Below are 18,095 nucleotides of genomic sequence, written 5' to 3'. Positions count from 1 at the left end.
TAAAAAATGTAATCAATACAATATGTTAAATATTCACATAAAAATGTGGTAATTTTACAATAACATTATAGTATTGAAATAATAAATAAAATGGATAAACATTGAAGTAGAAAGCTGAAATATTGGGGGGGGGCAGCAAATAGGGACAAAGCTGAGATGGAGTTTAGCATATCGTGTCTGGCCCTCTCTGGAAGAAAACCTTTGGACCCCCCGCCCCCCCGGCCCCCACTGTAAGCAAACATCACCGTCTAGCATCCTGCTTTTTCCCTGCGACTAAAAACAGCACTTGACATTTGGCCAGCGGCGGAAGTAATCACTGCAGACCTGAACAAATACCCAAAGGTAACAGCTCTGGGGGGGTGGGGTGGGGGGGCAGGTATTGTTCAAAGCGTGCCAGGAGATAACGCCACGGGAATGCATCCCTGTTAACGCCAAGACGGAACACACGCGGAGCGGCGCTTTGTTTTGTTTGTCGGTAAAGTTACTGCAAATAGAGACGGCGACGGTATCTCTGCAGTCAGCCGGGAATGCTAAAGATGGGGGGGGGGGGGTGAGCTATCGGGGGGGGGGATTTTTCACCGGGCTTTCCCCAAGTGGTTCAACACGTTGAGCCACATCGGTGTCACAGTCAGAATTGTCTATAAACACACAGACTGCTTATATAACATGTTCCCGTTTTATCCTACCTTTGTCAGCGGGACCGTACCAAAAACATCCACAGAGGGGTGTTGGTTTCCAAAAATTAGCTAATTAAGCCTGACAGTGTTAAAGAATACATTACATCCATTAATATCTGTATTCACACCCTAGTGTATCGGAACAGAGCATGCCCAGGTATAATAATTGCTGTGGCCGGGGTATCTTTATTCCCATCAGCTAATTAAGTTTAATTATATTAAACATCATCAAGTAGGAGCTGTATTAATGACTAATTAAACATCTCACACTCGGAGCCACCTGCCGGCCTCAACTGTCCCCGGAACACCTCGGAAGAAACCAAAGCTCAAATCCCGCCAATGGAAAAGCTTCTCACTGCAGGTCGTGAGCTTTATTCATGTCTTCATGCAGCAGGGTGTCGTCTGCCGACGCTCCTGAAGGGGGCGACGATACGACAGAAAGGTCGAGACCAATGGCTCGAGTTTGAGTCGCAAGGGAATCGAACTTGCTTTCAATAAAACCCCGACGTCAACACTGATGCCTCACTCGTGGCGCAAACAACGCAACTGCACCATACCAACGATGCAGACATCAAAGTAACGCTTGCACACTGATATGTGTGCAAAAGCACAACCCGCAAGGTATGCTGGGTAACCAGCAGTAGCTAAACTTGACAGTTTATAGTATAATATATAATGATAATATATTATTTGTTATGATTTTTAAAAAGGCATTACTTCTCTTTTTGTGTATGCTGTTTTTATATTATATAAAAATATATATTATAATATATTATATATTTATATTAATATTTTATGTTATTACTATATTATTATCATCATCATTATTATTATTTTTATTATTATATTTATGTTAATGAAACATATTATAATATACAATATTAACAATAACACACAATTAATATATGATTAACAATTCATCCATTTTCTATATTGCTTAGAGGCTAAGAGGCGGGGTCCACCCTGGACTGGTTGCCAGCCAATCACAGGGCAAGGATTAATAATAATCATAATTATTATTATTATTATCATCATCAGCATTAAATTTAAAAAAATCTACATAACAAATGGAACACTATCAAAATAAGGCTAAGACACTAATGTATACCCTCATCAGCAACCCTCAAGGTATGCTGGGTAACCAATGACAATTTGTAACATATTTATCATATTACATGATAACATAATGTTTATTGCATTTATTGTAAATGGTGACAGTGGGTCCCGCGGTCAAACCAGTTGATTGTGCCGGGGTGGTGGGGGTGGTGTGGGGGGGCTTGGGGTCCCTAATGAAATGTCCAGTGACGGTGAAAGGCAGGAAGACGGCACATGATGTACAAACATCATAATGCGTATCCATTCAATCTAATTATGAGTCACAAAATGGCCCCGCCACTTTGGAAAACGGGGCCTTCCAACACACACACACACACACACACACACACACACACACACACACTCGTGATGACGTCCCGAGCTACATCAACATGACTCAGACAAATACCCCCCCGCACCAATAACAGAGCAGCAGCTAATCCCCGCCGATAGATTACAGGCAGCCAGGAGCTCCCAAACTCCAGCTAGACGGTAACCAACCCCCGGCTTGGCCGACATTGAAAGCACACGGGATCCACTGCACATACGAGGTGGGAGGCGAGCAGATTAGCCGCTTATAAGAGCGTTAGCATGGTTAAACGCTCACGTCTCTGCAGCTTTGCCGCGTTTCACGTGATTCTAGCACAGGATCAACACCTTAACCGCGGCGGTGAATTACGCTAATGCTGCAAACGAAGCCCCCCCCCCCCTTTCTCGGTGCTTTTAAATTAGAGCTGGGATCTTGTGAAAGTTTTTCCCCGGCATAAAGAAGGCATTTGCATAACCTCCAGGGATAACAATGAAGCAAGTGAAGGTCAGCTTTGTTCCAGACACTGTGACATTCACCTCTTAATTCCTTCCCTGGCCTGATTCTTTCTGCTTATCTGATTCCAGTACAGCTAAACGAGTCCAAAACCCTCAAATGACCACCTTGGGGGGGTTTCAAACATACGCCAGTTCAAACACAAAGGACAACAAGGTGAGTTCCACAATAAACAGATGGTTGGATTCCGGCAACAAGCAGTCTTTATCTTTTCGTTTGATTGGACGATGAATGAACTGTTCAAGGGGAAAAGCAACAAGCCAGACAACTGGATGGAATATGAAATATGGACTATGTTTTGCATGCATGCAATAAATAAGAAGTGTGATTTAAAGCTACAGTATGTTTAGGAAGCCAATAATTAAAGATAATAAACACTTGAAAAGACCACTAGTACATTCTACATATGATCTACTTTCAATTAATCATATGATGCATTTATTAAAACATTTACTATCATCATTTATTATTATTAATCAGATATTTTATTAAATTTCACACTAATTCTTTATTTAAGAAGTCAATAATTAAAGATAATAAAGACTTCAAAAGCAAAAGACCCACTAGTACATTCTAAATATGATCTACTTTCAATTAATCATATGATGCATTTATTTTTAAAAAATATTTACTATCATCATTTATTATTATTATTAATCAGATATTTTATTGAATGTCACATTAATTTTTTTTGCATAAAAAATACCATATTTTTAAACAATATTTTTAAATCATATAAATGTCATTAAATTTTTATTTATGGATTAATTTTAGAATTAATTCCTACAAATGCTTAATTTATATAAAAATATTAAAAAAATTAATAATCGACTGTTGTCAACCACAAAATAATTAATTATTTTATTTTAATAATTAAATATTTGTAATTAATTTTAATTAAAAAAATATGAATTTAAGGGACGGCTTCTCATGCAAAGCTACACCTGCATCATATAAATGTTATTGAATTTTTTTATTTTTTAAATTTTAGAATTAATTCCTAAAAATGCTTAATTTATATAAAAATATGCATTTTTTAAAAACTAATAATAGACTGTTGTCAACCACAAAATAGCAATTATTTTATTTTAATAATTCATTATTTTTAATTAATTATTAATTTTAATACAAAAATACTAATTTAAGGGACGGCTTCTCATGCAAAGCTGCACCTGCATCTACAACCCGCAAGACATGCTGGGTAATCTCACAGTAACTACCCTTCCCTACACACTATAAACACTGTGGTGACTTTTATTGAAAATGTTGATCCAAAATCTGAACTCAAGCGAGCAGCGTGTCAAAAATATACTTTTTCCACCCTTGGTGGGTGGTCTCAGATTATGAGGACCTACTGGATTGGTTTTTTAGTATATTTCATGTACAAAAAGTGCGAATCCTTCAGTTTGGAGGATCTGAAACTGGCTTGAACCGAACGCAGGACATAAAGACGTGGACTTTCCAAAACGACTTCCTTGGGTGGAAAGGACACGGTTGTGACAAGTCAAATAAGTTCCGAAGCGGGTTTAAGGATTACAAATTTGCCATCCGAGTGGGACCTCGCTAACAATGAAGACAGTCGGAGCTCCCGGCGCCTTCGCCACCATTTCTATCGATAATGATCTCCCAGTCGCCGCCTGCCACAGACCCTCTGGGAGAGCTGTTTGCTAAGCAGTCCCACGCCGCCTCCTCCTCCTTATCCTCCTCCTCCTCCTCCTCTCGCCGAGCCTCCTGCTGTTCCATAATGAGCCTCTCCAAGTGGATGTCTGAGACGGCCGAGGCCGGGGGTTGAGCTGCTTGTGCTCTCTAATTGGCAGAATGACACCCGCATGCTTTGGCGGCGCAGGTGATTAGAACTAACCAAAGATCACGGGTAAAAAAAAAAAAAAAATACAAACAAATACAATCAACAGCTGAAACAGGAAACACATCCACAGGAAAGCTAATGATATGTTTGTAAAAACTAATTGGCAAAATAAATAACTTCTTAGGCCGGGGTGGGAGGGTGTGCCCGAAGCATGTGCCCATTAGAGGCACTCCCCACCCTTTGAACAGCCATCAATTGTTTTTTAAGTAATACGGCAACATAAGCCTGCTATACCCCCCCCCCCCCAAAAAAAAAAACAACCTATATTTACATTCAAGTGACGAGCGCTCCAGGGGCCGTAATCATCATAATCAGTGCAAAGGAGTAAATCAGAGGACGCCTATAAATAGCGAGAAAAGGGCGGCTAAACATCCGTGAATGGTAACCATGGCAACAAGTCACCTCACTTCAAGCAGATAGTAACTTTGACACGCGACATTTGCCTGGCACGTGTTTTTTTTTTTAACCCATGAAAACAGAACTTGCTAAATGCTATTTTGTGGTTGAATGCAGCCTATTTTTAGTCCAAAAACATGCATATTAAATATTACGTATGTGTTGCATAAATGACATGTACTGTAGTGACCATAGCGACCCTGTATAGAACAGGAAGTTAAAAAAAAAACAACATTAAGGACCTTCCCGATACTAATATGTACTATTTATGTCTTGTTTTCTGTTATTATGTCGACTATATTGGGTAATATGAGTGTAAAGGTAACTGTAGGGGTGTTATTTCATGTCAAGAGGGCTCTAATAATAAATAACCCAGATGTGTTCCACGTGTCCGCCTCCACTCATCACCAGAACACATTTACAGCCACATACATCTTATTCATCTTCTTATTCTTTTCTTTTATTATGTCTACTATATTGGGTAGTAGGAGTGCAAATGTGACTATAGGGGTGTTATTTCATGTCCAGAGGTCTCTAATAATGTTAAAAACACATTTAGAGGGTTGTAAGCAGGTTTTCTATGCTCTGTCTTTTTGGAAATGAACTTAACATGGTCTTTAAGACAGGCTGCTGTTGACATGTGTTTACCTCTGACATCGAACCTCGTCAGAGACGTCGTGTCCGTCCGCCACTCAGCACCAGAACACATCTACAGCCACATGAGTCTTAATTATGTTTTCTTTTATTTTATTATATCTACTATACTGGGTAATAGGAGTGTAAAGTTGACTATAGGGGTGTTATTTCATGTCTAGAGGGCTCTAATAATGTTAAAAACACATTTAGAGGGTTGTAAACTGGTTTTCTATGCTCTGCTTTTTTGGAAATGAACTTCACATGGTCTTTAACAGCAGCCATAACCCACGCCAAGCTTAACTCTGAACCTCTGACATCGAACCTCATCAGAGACGTCGTATCCGTCCGCCCCCCACTCAGCACCAGAACACGTTTACAGCCCCATGAGTCTTATGTATGTTTTCTTTTCTTTTATTATATCTACTATATTGGGTAGTAGGAGTGCAAATGTGACTATAGGGGTGTTATTTCATGTCTAGAGGGCTCTAATCATGTTAAAAACATAATTAGAGGGTTGTAAGCAGGCCTTTTTGGAAATGAACTTAACATGGCCTTTAAGACAGGCTGCTGTTGCAACCATAATCCGCGCCAAGCTAAACTCCGAACCTCTGACATCGAACCTTGTCAGAGACTTTGTGTCCGTCCGCCACTCAGCACCAGAACACATTTACAGCCACATGAGTCTTATTTATGTTTTCTTTTCTTTTATTATGTCTACTATATTGGGTAGTAGGAGTCTAAAGTTGACTATAGGGGTGTTATTTCATGTCTAGAGGACTCTAATAATAAATAACCCACATTTAGAAGGTCGTAAAAAGGTTTTTCTATGCCGTAACTACCAAAATATTCCATTCACAGTTGGATCAGAAGCAATTAACCGTGATAAACGAGGGACTGCTGTACTCTGCCAATCCACTTGCAGCATCGATCACGGCCTCCTGATTTGTAGGTGCAGTTCTAATGGTAAATTATTCATTCGACGTCCGCTCTCAGGCAGTGCCCGTCATGTCATCATGCAATATACTGTACGTTATTTACAAGACATATTCATTAAAGCCAGGGCTAGCATAAGCAGAGTGTTTCATTTCTTCTAATGCAGCGTGGAGGGAAATAAAAAAGGAGCATTAAAGCGCCGGCTGAGGCTTATTTACTTTTCCATGAATCCTTCAACTGGGTAATTGACAATGCTGCAGGGCTGACTTTATTCAGGCAAGAAAAGCAAATATCAGCCATGCGTGGAGAAGAGAAGACGCAGAGGGAGCGAGCTTACCTGCCGAAAAAAAAACACTCACGTCAGCTAGCTTTTTTGTTCCTTGTGTTTTCAAAAAAACAGATTTTCAGTTTACAGGTGAAACTTGTGTCCGACAGTTTGCTGAGAATGTTTTTTTTTTTTGATCAATCACGCCAGCGTGGGAATAGAACTTTTACAGCTCAGTCATTTCGCAGAAGACCGTCTTTACTTTGAATCTGGTTCTGGGAAAATGAGTTTCGGACTCTTCTTTGCGGTTCCTGTGTTGTGTTGCGTTTTTAGCACTTTGGGACGAATTGAACAGAACATCCCCGGTCCAAATCTGAAGAAAAAGACATCAAATTTCCAAAACGGATTATCTGATTCTGGGGTCTGGTCGGTAGTCAAGGGAACATATTTGAGTTTAGGGAAAATGACAGGCTCTAAACCCAACTTGAAAACTGCCAATTATGTTTTGGACGCGCGAGTGTAGCCATTTTAATGCAAAGCCTCCCCCACAGAGACACAGTCAAATGCGCCGAGGCTCTACGGGGAGGGAGGGAGGGGGGCCTGTCAAAGCTGAACCCCCTCTGAATTCGGGCTGTCAGGAGAGAGGAGAGCGAGAGTGAAGGATAGGAACAACATCTCATGCACACGCCAAGACCGCAACGGACAGTGGTGCAACCAGTAAACAAAACGCACCCCTTTCAGTACAGGAAAAACACCTTCTAAATACAGTTTTTAACATGATTAGAGCCCTCAACACATGCATAACACCCCTATAGTCAACTTCACACTCTTCATTTTCTACTGCTTTTCCTCACGAGTGTCGCAGGGGTTGCTGGAGCCTATCCCAGCTGTCTTTGGGCGAGAGGCAGGGTACACCCTGGACTAGTTGCCAGCCAGCCAATCACAGGGCACATATAGACAAACAACCATTCACACTCACATTCATATCTATGCAGAATTTGGAGTCGCTAATTAACCTAGCATGTTTTTGTAATGTGGGAGGAAATCGGAGTACCCACTCCACACAGAGATGGCCGAGGATGGAATTGAACTCGGGTCTCCTAGCTGTGAGGCCTGTGCACTCACCACTCAACCTGCCGTGCAGCCATAATAGTAATAATAAATACATTTTTTTTTCAATTCATCCATCTTCTGCACTGCTTATCGTCATTAGAGTAGCGGGGGTATGCTGGAGCCTATCCCAGCTGTCTTTGGGCGAGAGGCGGGGTACACCCTGGACTAGTCGCCAGCCAGCCAATCACAGGGCACATATAGACAAACAACCATTCACACTCACATTCATACCTATGGACAATTTGGAGTCGCTAATTAACCTAGCATGTTTTTGGAATGTGGGAGGAAAACGGAGTACCCGGAAAAAACCTACGCATGCACGGGGAGAACATGCAAACTCCACAGAGATTGCTGAGGGTGGAATTGAACCCTGTAACAAATTAATGTCCGCAAAGTAGGATTGCTCTGGTAGTTAGAGTACAGAAAAACACTTTCTAAATAGAGTTTTTAACATGATTAGAGCCCTCTACACATGAATAACACCCCTATAGTCAACGTCACACTCATATAACCCCATATATTAGACCTAATAAGACAAAATACGATACATAAAACATAAATAAGACTTGTGCTTGTATGTGTTGCGGTAAATGTGTTCCCGTGGCGGGACAGGAAGTGAGGCCAGGGGTTCGGAGTTGAGTTTTGTTAGCCTGTTGTTCCAGCAAACAAGACTTGTGCTTGTATGTGTTGCGGTAAATGTGTTCCGGGAGAGGAGCGGGACAGGAAGTGAGGCCTGCTGTTCCAGCGATCAAGTCTGGTGCTTGTGTGTCTCACCAAACATTACAGTAACATGACTGACACCTAGTGACCAGTGTAGAATACTACATATGTCTTTGAATGAGAATTAGATTTCATATTTATGACTGAAAAGGCATAAATTAGGCATTATGGTGTGGTGGCCTAATGTGAGGCTGCATGAGTGCCGCCGGCACTGAGGCGCTAATGAATTCCAACGATATTCCAATTTACACAACTTTCCCGACTCCTCCATGGAATGTATTCTTACCTCAGCCGCTCCTCCTCCTTCTTTCTCAGCTTCATGTCCCGTTGGACGACTTTCAGGACGTGTTCGGCCTCGTCGTCCGTGAGACCGGACAGGTCCAGCCTCCGGCCCATGTTGACTGGCGGGTGGGATGCTGGCGGTCCGACACAAGATGGTGAGGATGAAGAAGAGGAGGAGGAGAGGCACTACAACTGGTACAACCCTGTCGGAAGACAAAAAGGACAAAAGGAGTTCAGAACGTGCCTTAGTATGGAGTAACTCCCAAAGGAAAGTACACCATTTCACATTTCTGCAAATATTTGATGATGTTTTCATATGCTAACATGGAATTGAGTACAGTGCAAAGTAAAAATGGCACATTTTGCCTCTCCAACTGTTACAAGAGTTTGCAAGATCAAAACATACACAGTAAACCCAAATGTTCTTTGTACTTAAATAAATGAAGTTATGCATACTCAAAGTTCTTAAAAATAACTTAATTATGTCAAGTACATTTAACATGTTGTTCCATTTTGAGTACTTTTAACTAATATGTTTTGATTAAATTGAACTATGGCTATATTAAGTAACTTAAAAACATAGTTTACATACAACTTAAGACACTGTAAATCGGAATGCTCAAAATAATTAATTGGTATAAGTATAGTTAACTTAAAATTTTCTGAAAAAGTTCTACTTATAAATGTTGATTGAAAAAAAAAAAATTTGAAAAATTATATAATTCCAGCTTTTTATTTTGTATTATTTTTGGCCCACAGGACATTATAATACTCATTTATTCATTCATTAATTTTCTGCCGCTTTTTCCTCACGAGGGTACATTATAATATATAATATTATAATATATATTATAACCCTACAATATAATTTAGATACAAAAAAAGGAAAAATCTGCAGTAATTTTACATGAATCTAATCAAGAAAAAAAGTCATAATTTTATGACAGTAACATTGGAATATAATGAAGGAAAAATAAAAATAATTTTAGGGGCTTAAAGTTAAAATATTACAGTATTACAATATTTTTTTTTGTTGGCCCACAGAAAATTATAATATATAATATAACCCTATAATATAATTTAACAAGATAACTAAAAATGGGGGAAAATCTGCAGTAATTTTAGTAAAATATAGTAATTAAGAAAGAAAGAAAAAATATCTCATAATGTTGGAATATTATGAGGAAAAAGTTGACCTCTGACCTCTCCATGGAAGGTTTGGATTAATTTAGAGAGATTGAAGCCTGCAATTTGTCGTTGGGTGCAACATTATTGCATTCATCGTGTCGAAATAAATAAATAAATACTTATTGCCAGTTGCATTATCTGTCTTTTAAGTTTTTTTGTTTTTAACTAATATGAAGTTTTTGCAGATTTGTGTAACATACTTAAAAGAACGAAAATTAAAGAATGGTGAATGCACGGCAGAGAGAATGCGAAAAAAAATGTCAAAAAATTTCACAGCAAAATTCACCCCAATAATTTAAAAAAGTATATCTAATACAGGGGTGGGCATATATTTTGACTGGTGGGCCGCATTGAGTTAACAAAATTGTCCGGGGGGGCCAGAACATATATTTAACACACACACTTTTATCATTTTTCTTGAATTATTTGTCTAACTTTATTATTTATTATTATTGTTTATTTATTATGTATTTATTATATTTTATATTTTATTTATTTTGTATTTATTATATTTTATTTATTATTTATTTATTATGTATTTATTTATTATGTATTTATTTATTATGTATTTATTTATTATGTATTTATTTATTATGTATTTATTATATTTTATTTATTTATTTTCTTTTTATCAGACCACATCAAACTATGTAATTAAATTTTACAGTTTTTTTTTTGTTTTTTTACTAAATAAGACATCCGACTTGCAAATCTTGTCGCTTGTTTGTATGTTAAAAGTTGAAATACTTAGAAAGCAACTGGCGGGCCGGATTCAAACGCTTGGCGGGCCGCGTGTGGCCCCCGGGCCGTAGTTTGCCCACCCCTGATCTAATATCAACTCCAAATGTTAAAGCTCTGATATACTCAAATGGAAAAAATGTAGCAACTGATTGACTCACTTTTTTTTTTTTTTTTTTTGAGTTCTGCTAACTCAGTCGGGTCCTCCTCAAGCCCGCTGGGATAGACTCCAGCTCGCTTGTGGACCCCCGGACCCTCACCATTTATACCCAGCCCCACATCTAGCGTGACAGTAAGCAGCGAGAGAAGCAAACAGGAAGTGAGACGCGGAGACGGATGAGGCCACGGCCAGAAGTAGAAGGTCCATTAACCACAGTGTCCAAACAAGATGGGAGTGCACTTGCAGAGTGATGATGACTCAGAAGGCCAGACAATTATGTCTGATCTATTATTGGCCCGATAGCTAGCTTCATCGACCGAGTGCCTCTCACTCTTAAGCGTGTATCACTCATTCCTTCAGTTTACCTCACCTCGTCAAACGGCACGCCAAGTTTGCCCCCCCCCCAAAAGACTCGGGTGTGTTTTCCTTCCATTTTTAGCTTCTAAATCTCAATTCATTGTGGATTAAACCTCTAATAGACTCTGTGGAGCATCTCAGCACTGAAGTCAAATTGCTTTAAATTGACCAAGTGGCGTCATTTTGCAGAGAAAGCATCTGTAAATATTGTTTCTGGAGCCATCATCCTATTTCAACACATTTCTCCATCAGCGGGGAGGGGGGTCGGATGAGTCATGTGTTCCGGTTGGGAGTATTAGCGTAATGGCGAACCCGCAAGGACACACACATACATGCAGTGAGCGAGGAGGGCACTTTTGTCACATTGTCAGCCCCGCAGATACGAAGATAAAAGCGGGAACGTGTCGACATATCAGGTATCAGCGAGCGTCATATAAATAGGGACGGTCACAGTGGCATTCACGCACACACACACACGCGCATGAGTGGTCCTCGCTCGGCCCCCGCTGTGATGAGAGGCTTTGCCCTTTCGCCTTCGGGAAAAGGCCAAGTCTGACACTGTCATATTTCACAGCTGTGCAACATGTGCATGTACACAGGCCAAACAGACTCGGCTCTCCGTTAGAAACCTGGATATGATGTGCATTGATCCGCTAACTAGCTTCCAAGATCATCATCTTGCAGTAAAGTCCAATAGAAACAAGCTCGTCGCACTTTAGCGAGGGTAATAACAAAAAGGTAAATCAGCCATGGATCCTTTTAGTGAAGTATGCACACGGGAGCCGCATACAGTAATGAGGACCACGCAGTCCGGCAGGGTACCGTCGCCATGACAACATAAAAGGATCACGCTGCAAGAAGTGAAAGCAAGTATGACAACTTATTCATAAGAGTGCAAGGTTTGTATGGCACATTGGGGGGGAGGGTTGGGGGGGTGTTCTAGACTTTTTTTTTCCTCGTTATACTTTTAGTTTGGAGCAGAAGAAGTAGAGACAGCAAGACAATATCACTGGCTTAAAAACTTCTTTTACACCCCTATAAGGTGCATTTTATTCTGCAACAAGGCCTGCTAACTGCACTGCCATCTAGTGGTGAAATAGTTGTCGTTTGTCCCTCAAAATATATATTTTTTTGTTGTTGTTTCTTTCGGCTTTTACAGTTCAATTATCTATATGGAGATTTTTAGAAATTATTTTATTATCTGAAACCGGAAAAACAGTTCAAAACAAGTCCTCCACATGCTTATCACCTGATTCAAATTGCTTTTGGATGAGAGGTAAAACATCCCAACAGTCCAGTTGCGATGGATTCAATGCCCTGTGTGGATAATGTAGATGCGGCATTGAGGGAACGCCTGCAAGCTGGGAAAGTTGCACCACAGGAAACAGGAACACGGCTGTAGCGGTAGCCTTACAACCTGGCTAGTTGATTATCATTCATTACTATACTGGAGCCTATCCCAGCTGTCTTTGGGCGAGAGGCGGGGTACACCCTGGACTGGTGGCCAGCCAATCACAGGGCACATATAGACAAACAACCATTCACACTCACGTTCATACCTATGGACAATTTGGAGTCGCTAATTAACCTAGCATGTTTTTTGGAATGTGGGAGGAAACCGGAGTCGGCAATTAACCTAGCATGTTTTTTTTTTTTTTTTTAATGAAGGCCAATGAAGGGGAAAATAAAGTGGTTGGGCCACCTTGAGCAGCAACAATTGCAATCAAGTTAACTTGCAATGATAGCTTATCCGCTTAGCAAGTCGCTAATTAACCTAGCATGTTTTTTTTGGAATGTGGAGTACCCGGAGAAAACCCACGCATGCACGGGGAGAACATGCAAACCCCACACAGAGATGGCCGAGGGTGGAATTGAACCCTGGTCTCCTAGCTGTGAGGTCTGCGCGCTAACCACTCGACCACCGTGCCGCCCCCATTACTATATATTTTACATTTAAAATGTGTTTAATTGTGTGAGACATATTATAGGTATTATTATTATTGGTGCATTAGTTGCCTTTTTCTGCTATTTGCACGAACGTCTTTGAATGCAACCCACTGACATGTTCCAATCAGTGTTTTCAAACATCACAACTTGAGCTTGAGCAAGAAGAAGAATGTTCAAAAGAACATTTTCCAAACCTAAAAACTTTCAGAAGCCAAAAAACAATTTGAGATTATTATGAAAGTATCGAGTCACAAGTCGCTGGCAGAGCGCTGCATTTCCCTCTCACATTTGAACACACCAATAAACGCACAGTTGAAGCAAGCGAGTCCCCGACCGAGTCCTGCCGCATCAGCAGAAATTAATACATTTTCACAATCATACATTCAGGACGACGGAAAGAAAATGAGGTCACGTTGATGCGCATGTCCCGAGAGAGGATGAGGCTGTTGGTGTTTTTTTTAAAAAGACGAGAGAGGCGCACCATGTGAAGTTCTGGACAACTAAAGGCCAGCTAAGGACACGTTGGGAGTGATAACCGGGCAGGTGCAGCCAAGCATGAAATGAACTCTGTTGCGTCAGCTGGTAAAAGTCACAGGACATTGAAGACAAAAGAGAGAAGCCCTGTGAGGAATTTGTTGCTTCTATGAAGTCGGACAAATATTAAAGAAATAAATAGCAACAGGATGTAAAGATTCTGTGAAACTTTGCAATGACGGACATTTAAGTAGTCATCCACTTGAATTATAAGTTATTCAACAACAAAGTAGCCAAGGTCCATGACGTCAAAAAACTAAAAAGGGACCCCTTAAATCAGGGGTCTCAAACACGCGGCCCGCGGGCCAAATGTGGCCCGCAGGACACTAGTTTGAGGCCCTCGCTTTGATATGAAAGTTTAATGTTTGATATGGATGCTGTATGGTATCATGTACCCAGAAAAAATTATTACGTTTGATTAATGTTCATGTTAAAGGTTAAATAACTGTTAATAGTTATCCTCCCAATCCGTGTGGAAGTGGTAAGTTTTTGGCGATTTAAGTTTAAAGGAAATAACTTGAAGGCTACCGTTTAGGTCGCTAGCTCTCTAGTTTGCGAGTTAGCATGTGTCTCAAGACCCTGCAGTTACGCAATATGTTGTAAATAAAGAGTATAAATGTGACTATAGTCGTGTTTTGTCATGTCTACAGGGCTCTAATAATGCTTTGTTCATTTTAAATCTGAAAAAAATAATTTGTCTACCCACCAACTATATGTGGTTTCTTAAGTTTTTATTATTTGCCGTTTTATTATTATTTTAGTTATTTATTACTGATTGATTGATTTTCTTTATTTATTTTTCATCGTATTTTGTGCAGAAAAATAAAAATTAAGATATATTAATAGTTATCCTCCCTATCCGTGTGGAAGTGGTAAGTTTTTGGCTATTTAAGTTTAAAGGAAATAACTTGAAGGCTACCGTTTAGGTCGCTAGCTCTCTAGTTTGCGAGTTAGCATGTGTCTCAAGACCCTGCAGTTGTAAATTAAAAAAAATTATAAATGTGACTAGTGCTGTATTACGTAAAATCTCAGTGCTGACGTACACTGAGGGGTATGCATACCCCATTTTGGGAACCTCGGTTGTACAACAACATACTGTGTATGAAAATCGAACCAAATTTTGAATAAATTAGTGTTGAAAACTGAGTTGAGGGTGGTCATAAAATGGTATCCAATTGAAAATGGTCTTACTGGTTGGTACACGGCTTTTTATCCTCAAAAAAAAGACAACACGCCATCATCCGAGACGGTCTTGGCTTTGTTTCCAGGACAAGCGATTTATGAGCTGCGGTGTCTTTGCTTCCAACATCCTGTTATATATCGCGCTGTGGGCCCAGTGGAACATTGTCAAAGCTCACAGAGACACTTGAGAACGCAGCCACCCTCGGCGTTATTACGACAAACACTTCAATTCCGACACTTCAAGTCCAAAGGTTTGCTGAGGGGATTAAAAAAAAAAAAAAGGCCCATTATTATTATTATTCTTACTAATTCCAACAAAGCGATCATGCTTTCACACGTCAGTTGCTCTCTTTTAGCTGGCCTGTCTGTCAGATGGATTACATGAAAATTGACCATGATAAGTGAATTTCAGCAAAGTAGTATTAAAAAAAAAAAAATTTTTTTTAGTTAGAGCATAAAAAAAAAATGTTTACGACCTTCTAAATACGTTTTTTTACATTCCAGACATGAAATACCACCCACATAGTCACCTTGACACTCATATTATCCAATACAGTACACATAATAACACAAATGACATTTAAGACACCAATAAGACCGCCGAGTGTTACTGTGAATGTGTTCCCAACCGCCAGCAGAGCCGAGTGGGGGGAGTGGACCCGGCGGTGGCATCGCGGTTTTTCCAGAGCTGAGTGTTAGCTTGTGTGGGGAAAAGGGCAATCTTTTATTAGCTAATCTTTTAATTTGGGGAGGATTATTTATGAGATCGTTCAAACTTCCAATAAAAGCCTGTGTATCTCACCCAACATGACAGGAACATTACTGACACCTAGTGACCAGGGTTGAATGCTACATCATCGTCACGTCTTTGAACGAGTCTTCTGAATGCTTTCTATTTGTATTTTAGATTAGATTAAACTTTATTGTTATTAATCACTGGTACAGGGCAACAAAAGGCAGTTAGCATCCAACCATAAGTGTAAATTTATAAATACCTTATTCGTAAATAAATGAAGAAATAGAATAGAGATGTAAATGGACAGATATATGTACAAACTATAACAGGCTATGACTATGATAGTGTGGATATATACAGGAATAGAAATATATGTGACAAGATATAATAATAGTAATATGTACAGTAGTGCAATGAAGTGACTATGATACAGTGCGGATATATACAGGGATATAAAGACAAATATATATATATATGAATGTGACAAGATATAATAACAGTAATATGTACAGTAGTGCAATGAATCGACTATGATACAGTGTGGATATAAATGACTATAGTATGGCTATTGCAGATTATAGACAGTATTTTAGTTCATTTTTAATTTTTGCTTACAAAATGTGCTTACATATGAATATTTTTTTAAATAATAACGGGACATATTCACGCACATGTAAAACCCTGAAGTCACAAACTGCACCACGCCATGCAAACTGGAGATGAATTAAAGCAGCCATGTTCTTGTCCTGTTTGTGTTCCTAATATTATGGTCGAGAAGTTGCACTTCCTGCAATGAATAATAATAATTTTTTGCTTTTTCCCTTGAAGGCAACATTAAAGAATACTTGTTTTAAATAAAGAACCCCTTCGTTGTCTGATGATGATGCACCTGCTCAACTCAACTCTACCTGCTGACCAATTAGGCAATTAGACAATAAGAAGCACACACACTCGTGGAAAATACACTGTGACGTGTTCATGTTAAATGAGTCCTAATGCAAAAGATAATGACAGATGCCAGGAGTGATTCATGCAATGATGGCAGAGTGTCAACAGGTAACACCTCTGAGCCTTGGTTCACCTAAATCTCCACTAACAGTGCAGTGGATTTTTAATCTTGCATTCCTGAGGATATTTAATATAGGACCAAATATTACTTTTTTTTTTTAAATCTACATGTCATTAAAGCAATTAGTCGATTGAAACAGGATTTGCTTTCTTCTCTGCAACATATATGGTTTAACGACTCATTTCCTTGCAAAATTCCGCATTTTTAATGCTACTTTTTTTATAAAATAATCATCCATGCATTGGCTCCACGCTGCCACGTCGGCGTGATTTCAGCACCTTGACGAACGGTAACGGCAGGGCGCTCGAACAGCTCGAAAATCATCGGCACCTGATGTGACATGAAAGCATGCAACGATGCAGGGACGATCACAGCTGTTGTTGCAAGTGCAGCCATGCTAAGAGGCGACCACACACGCGCATATGCTCCCCACAACGCAGCCACTCTTTGGCGGATCACTTACGCGGGATCAGCCGGTACCGGTGGTCCGACGTCCAGCCAGCCACGCTGTCCCCCAACCCCCCCCCCCCGGCTCCGAAAGAAGCTGTGGGGCTTCCTGGCAAGTGTAAACTTCCACAACACCTGCCTGCCTGCCCCCCTCCCGGCCCCACCTCCCTCTTTCCTCTTCCTCCGGTACTTTTGCGCTTCCTCCCTCTCTGTGTTGGGGGTGGGCGGATCGATACGTATATCCATCCTGTCGATAGTTGAGCCGTCGTAGTATCGCATTGATACTACTGATATCGACATATTTCACTTGTGTTTTCTATTGCATTGCTGATATTGTTATATTTACAGGTGAATCCAAATACATTATTAAAGCAAATTTATTATTTTTTTACTGAAATGTGTGAAAATGTATGAATGATACCTAGCATGATAGCACTAATTGTTTAAATAAGTCTCTACTTGTGAAAAGGGCTAAAATGCCACTATGCTAACATTACCTGCTAACAATGGTAGAGTCTGTGTGTGAAAATGCTACTATGCTAATATTAGCATGCTAGTGCTAACGTGCCAACACGTGTCTCTACTCGTGAAAAGGGCTAAAATGTTACTATGCTAACATTACCTGCAAAGAACGCTAACATGTTAGAGTCTGTGTGTGAAAATGCTACTATGCTAATATTGATATAATGCTATGTGTTAGCACGTGCTAACACCTGACATGATTAGTGTTTCAGAGGTTTCTACTCGTGAAAAAATGCTATTATGTGTACGTTAGCATTCTAACTGTGCCAACATGCGAACTTTAGGACGCAACACTCGACATGGTAGAGCTAAGTATTTACATATGTCTCTACTCGTGAAAAGGGCTAAAATTGTTAACATTACCTGCAAACAATGCTAACATGGTAGAGTCTGTATGTGAAAATGCTA

General features: G+C 39.9%; 1 protein-coding gene across 2 annotated transcripts in view; it reads right to left on the bottom strand.

Annotated features, from left to right (window-relative positions):
• Positions 1–17,318, bottom strand: part of myripb (myosin VIIA and Rab interacting protein b) — a 96,136-nt gene extending 78,818 nt beyond the window's left edge. For both annotated transcript variants that reach the window (XM_058059354.2, XM_058059357.2), the window contains exons 1-2: positions 17,182–17,318; positions 8,812–9,010 (exon numbers count right to left, since the gene is read on the bottom strand). In XM_058059354.2, coding sequence (XP_057915337.2) covers positions 8,812–8,921 — 110 coding nt within the window. In that variant the 5' untranslated portion in view covers positions 8,922–9,010; positions 17,182–17,318. The remainder of the gene's footprint in view (positions 1–8,811; positions 9,011–17,181) is intronic.
• Between the last annotated feature and the right edge of the window lie 777 nt (positions 17,319–18,095).

Source organism: Doryrhamphus excisus, linkage group LG5 (genome assembly GCF_037039965.1).
Source record: "Doryrhamphus excisus strain RoL-2023G ecotype Guam linkage group LG5, RoL_Dexc_Guam_v1.1, whole genome shotgun sequence".
Taxonomy (NCBI): Eukaryota; Metazoa; Chordata; class Actinopteri; order Syngnathiformes; family Syngnathidae; genus Doryrhamphus; species Doryrhamphus excisus.
Note: the sequence above shows the minus strand (reverse complement) of the source record. Positions and strands in the feature narration are given on the sequence as shown.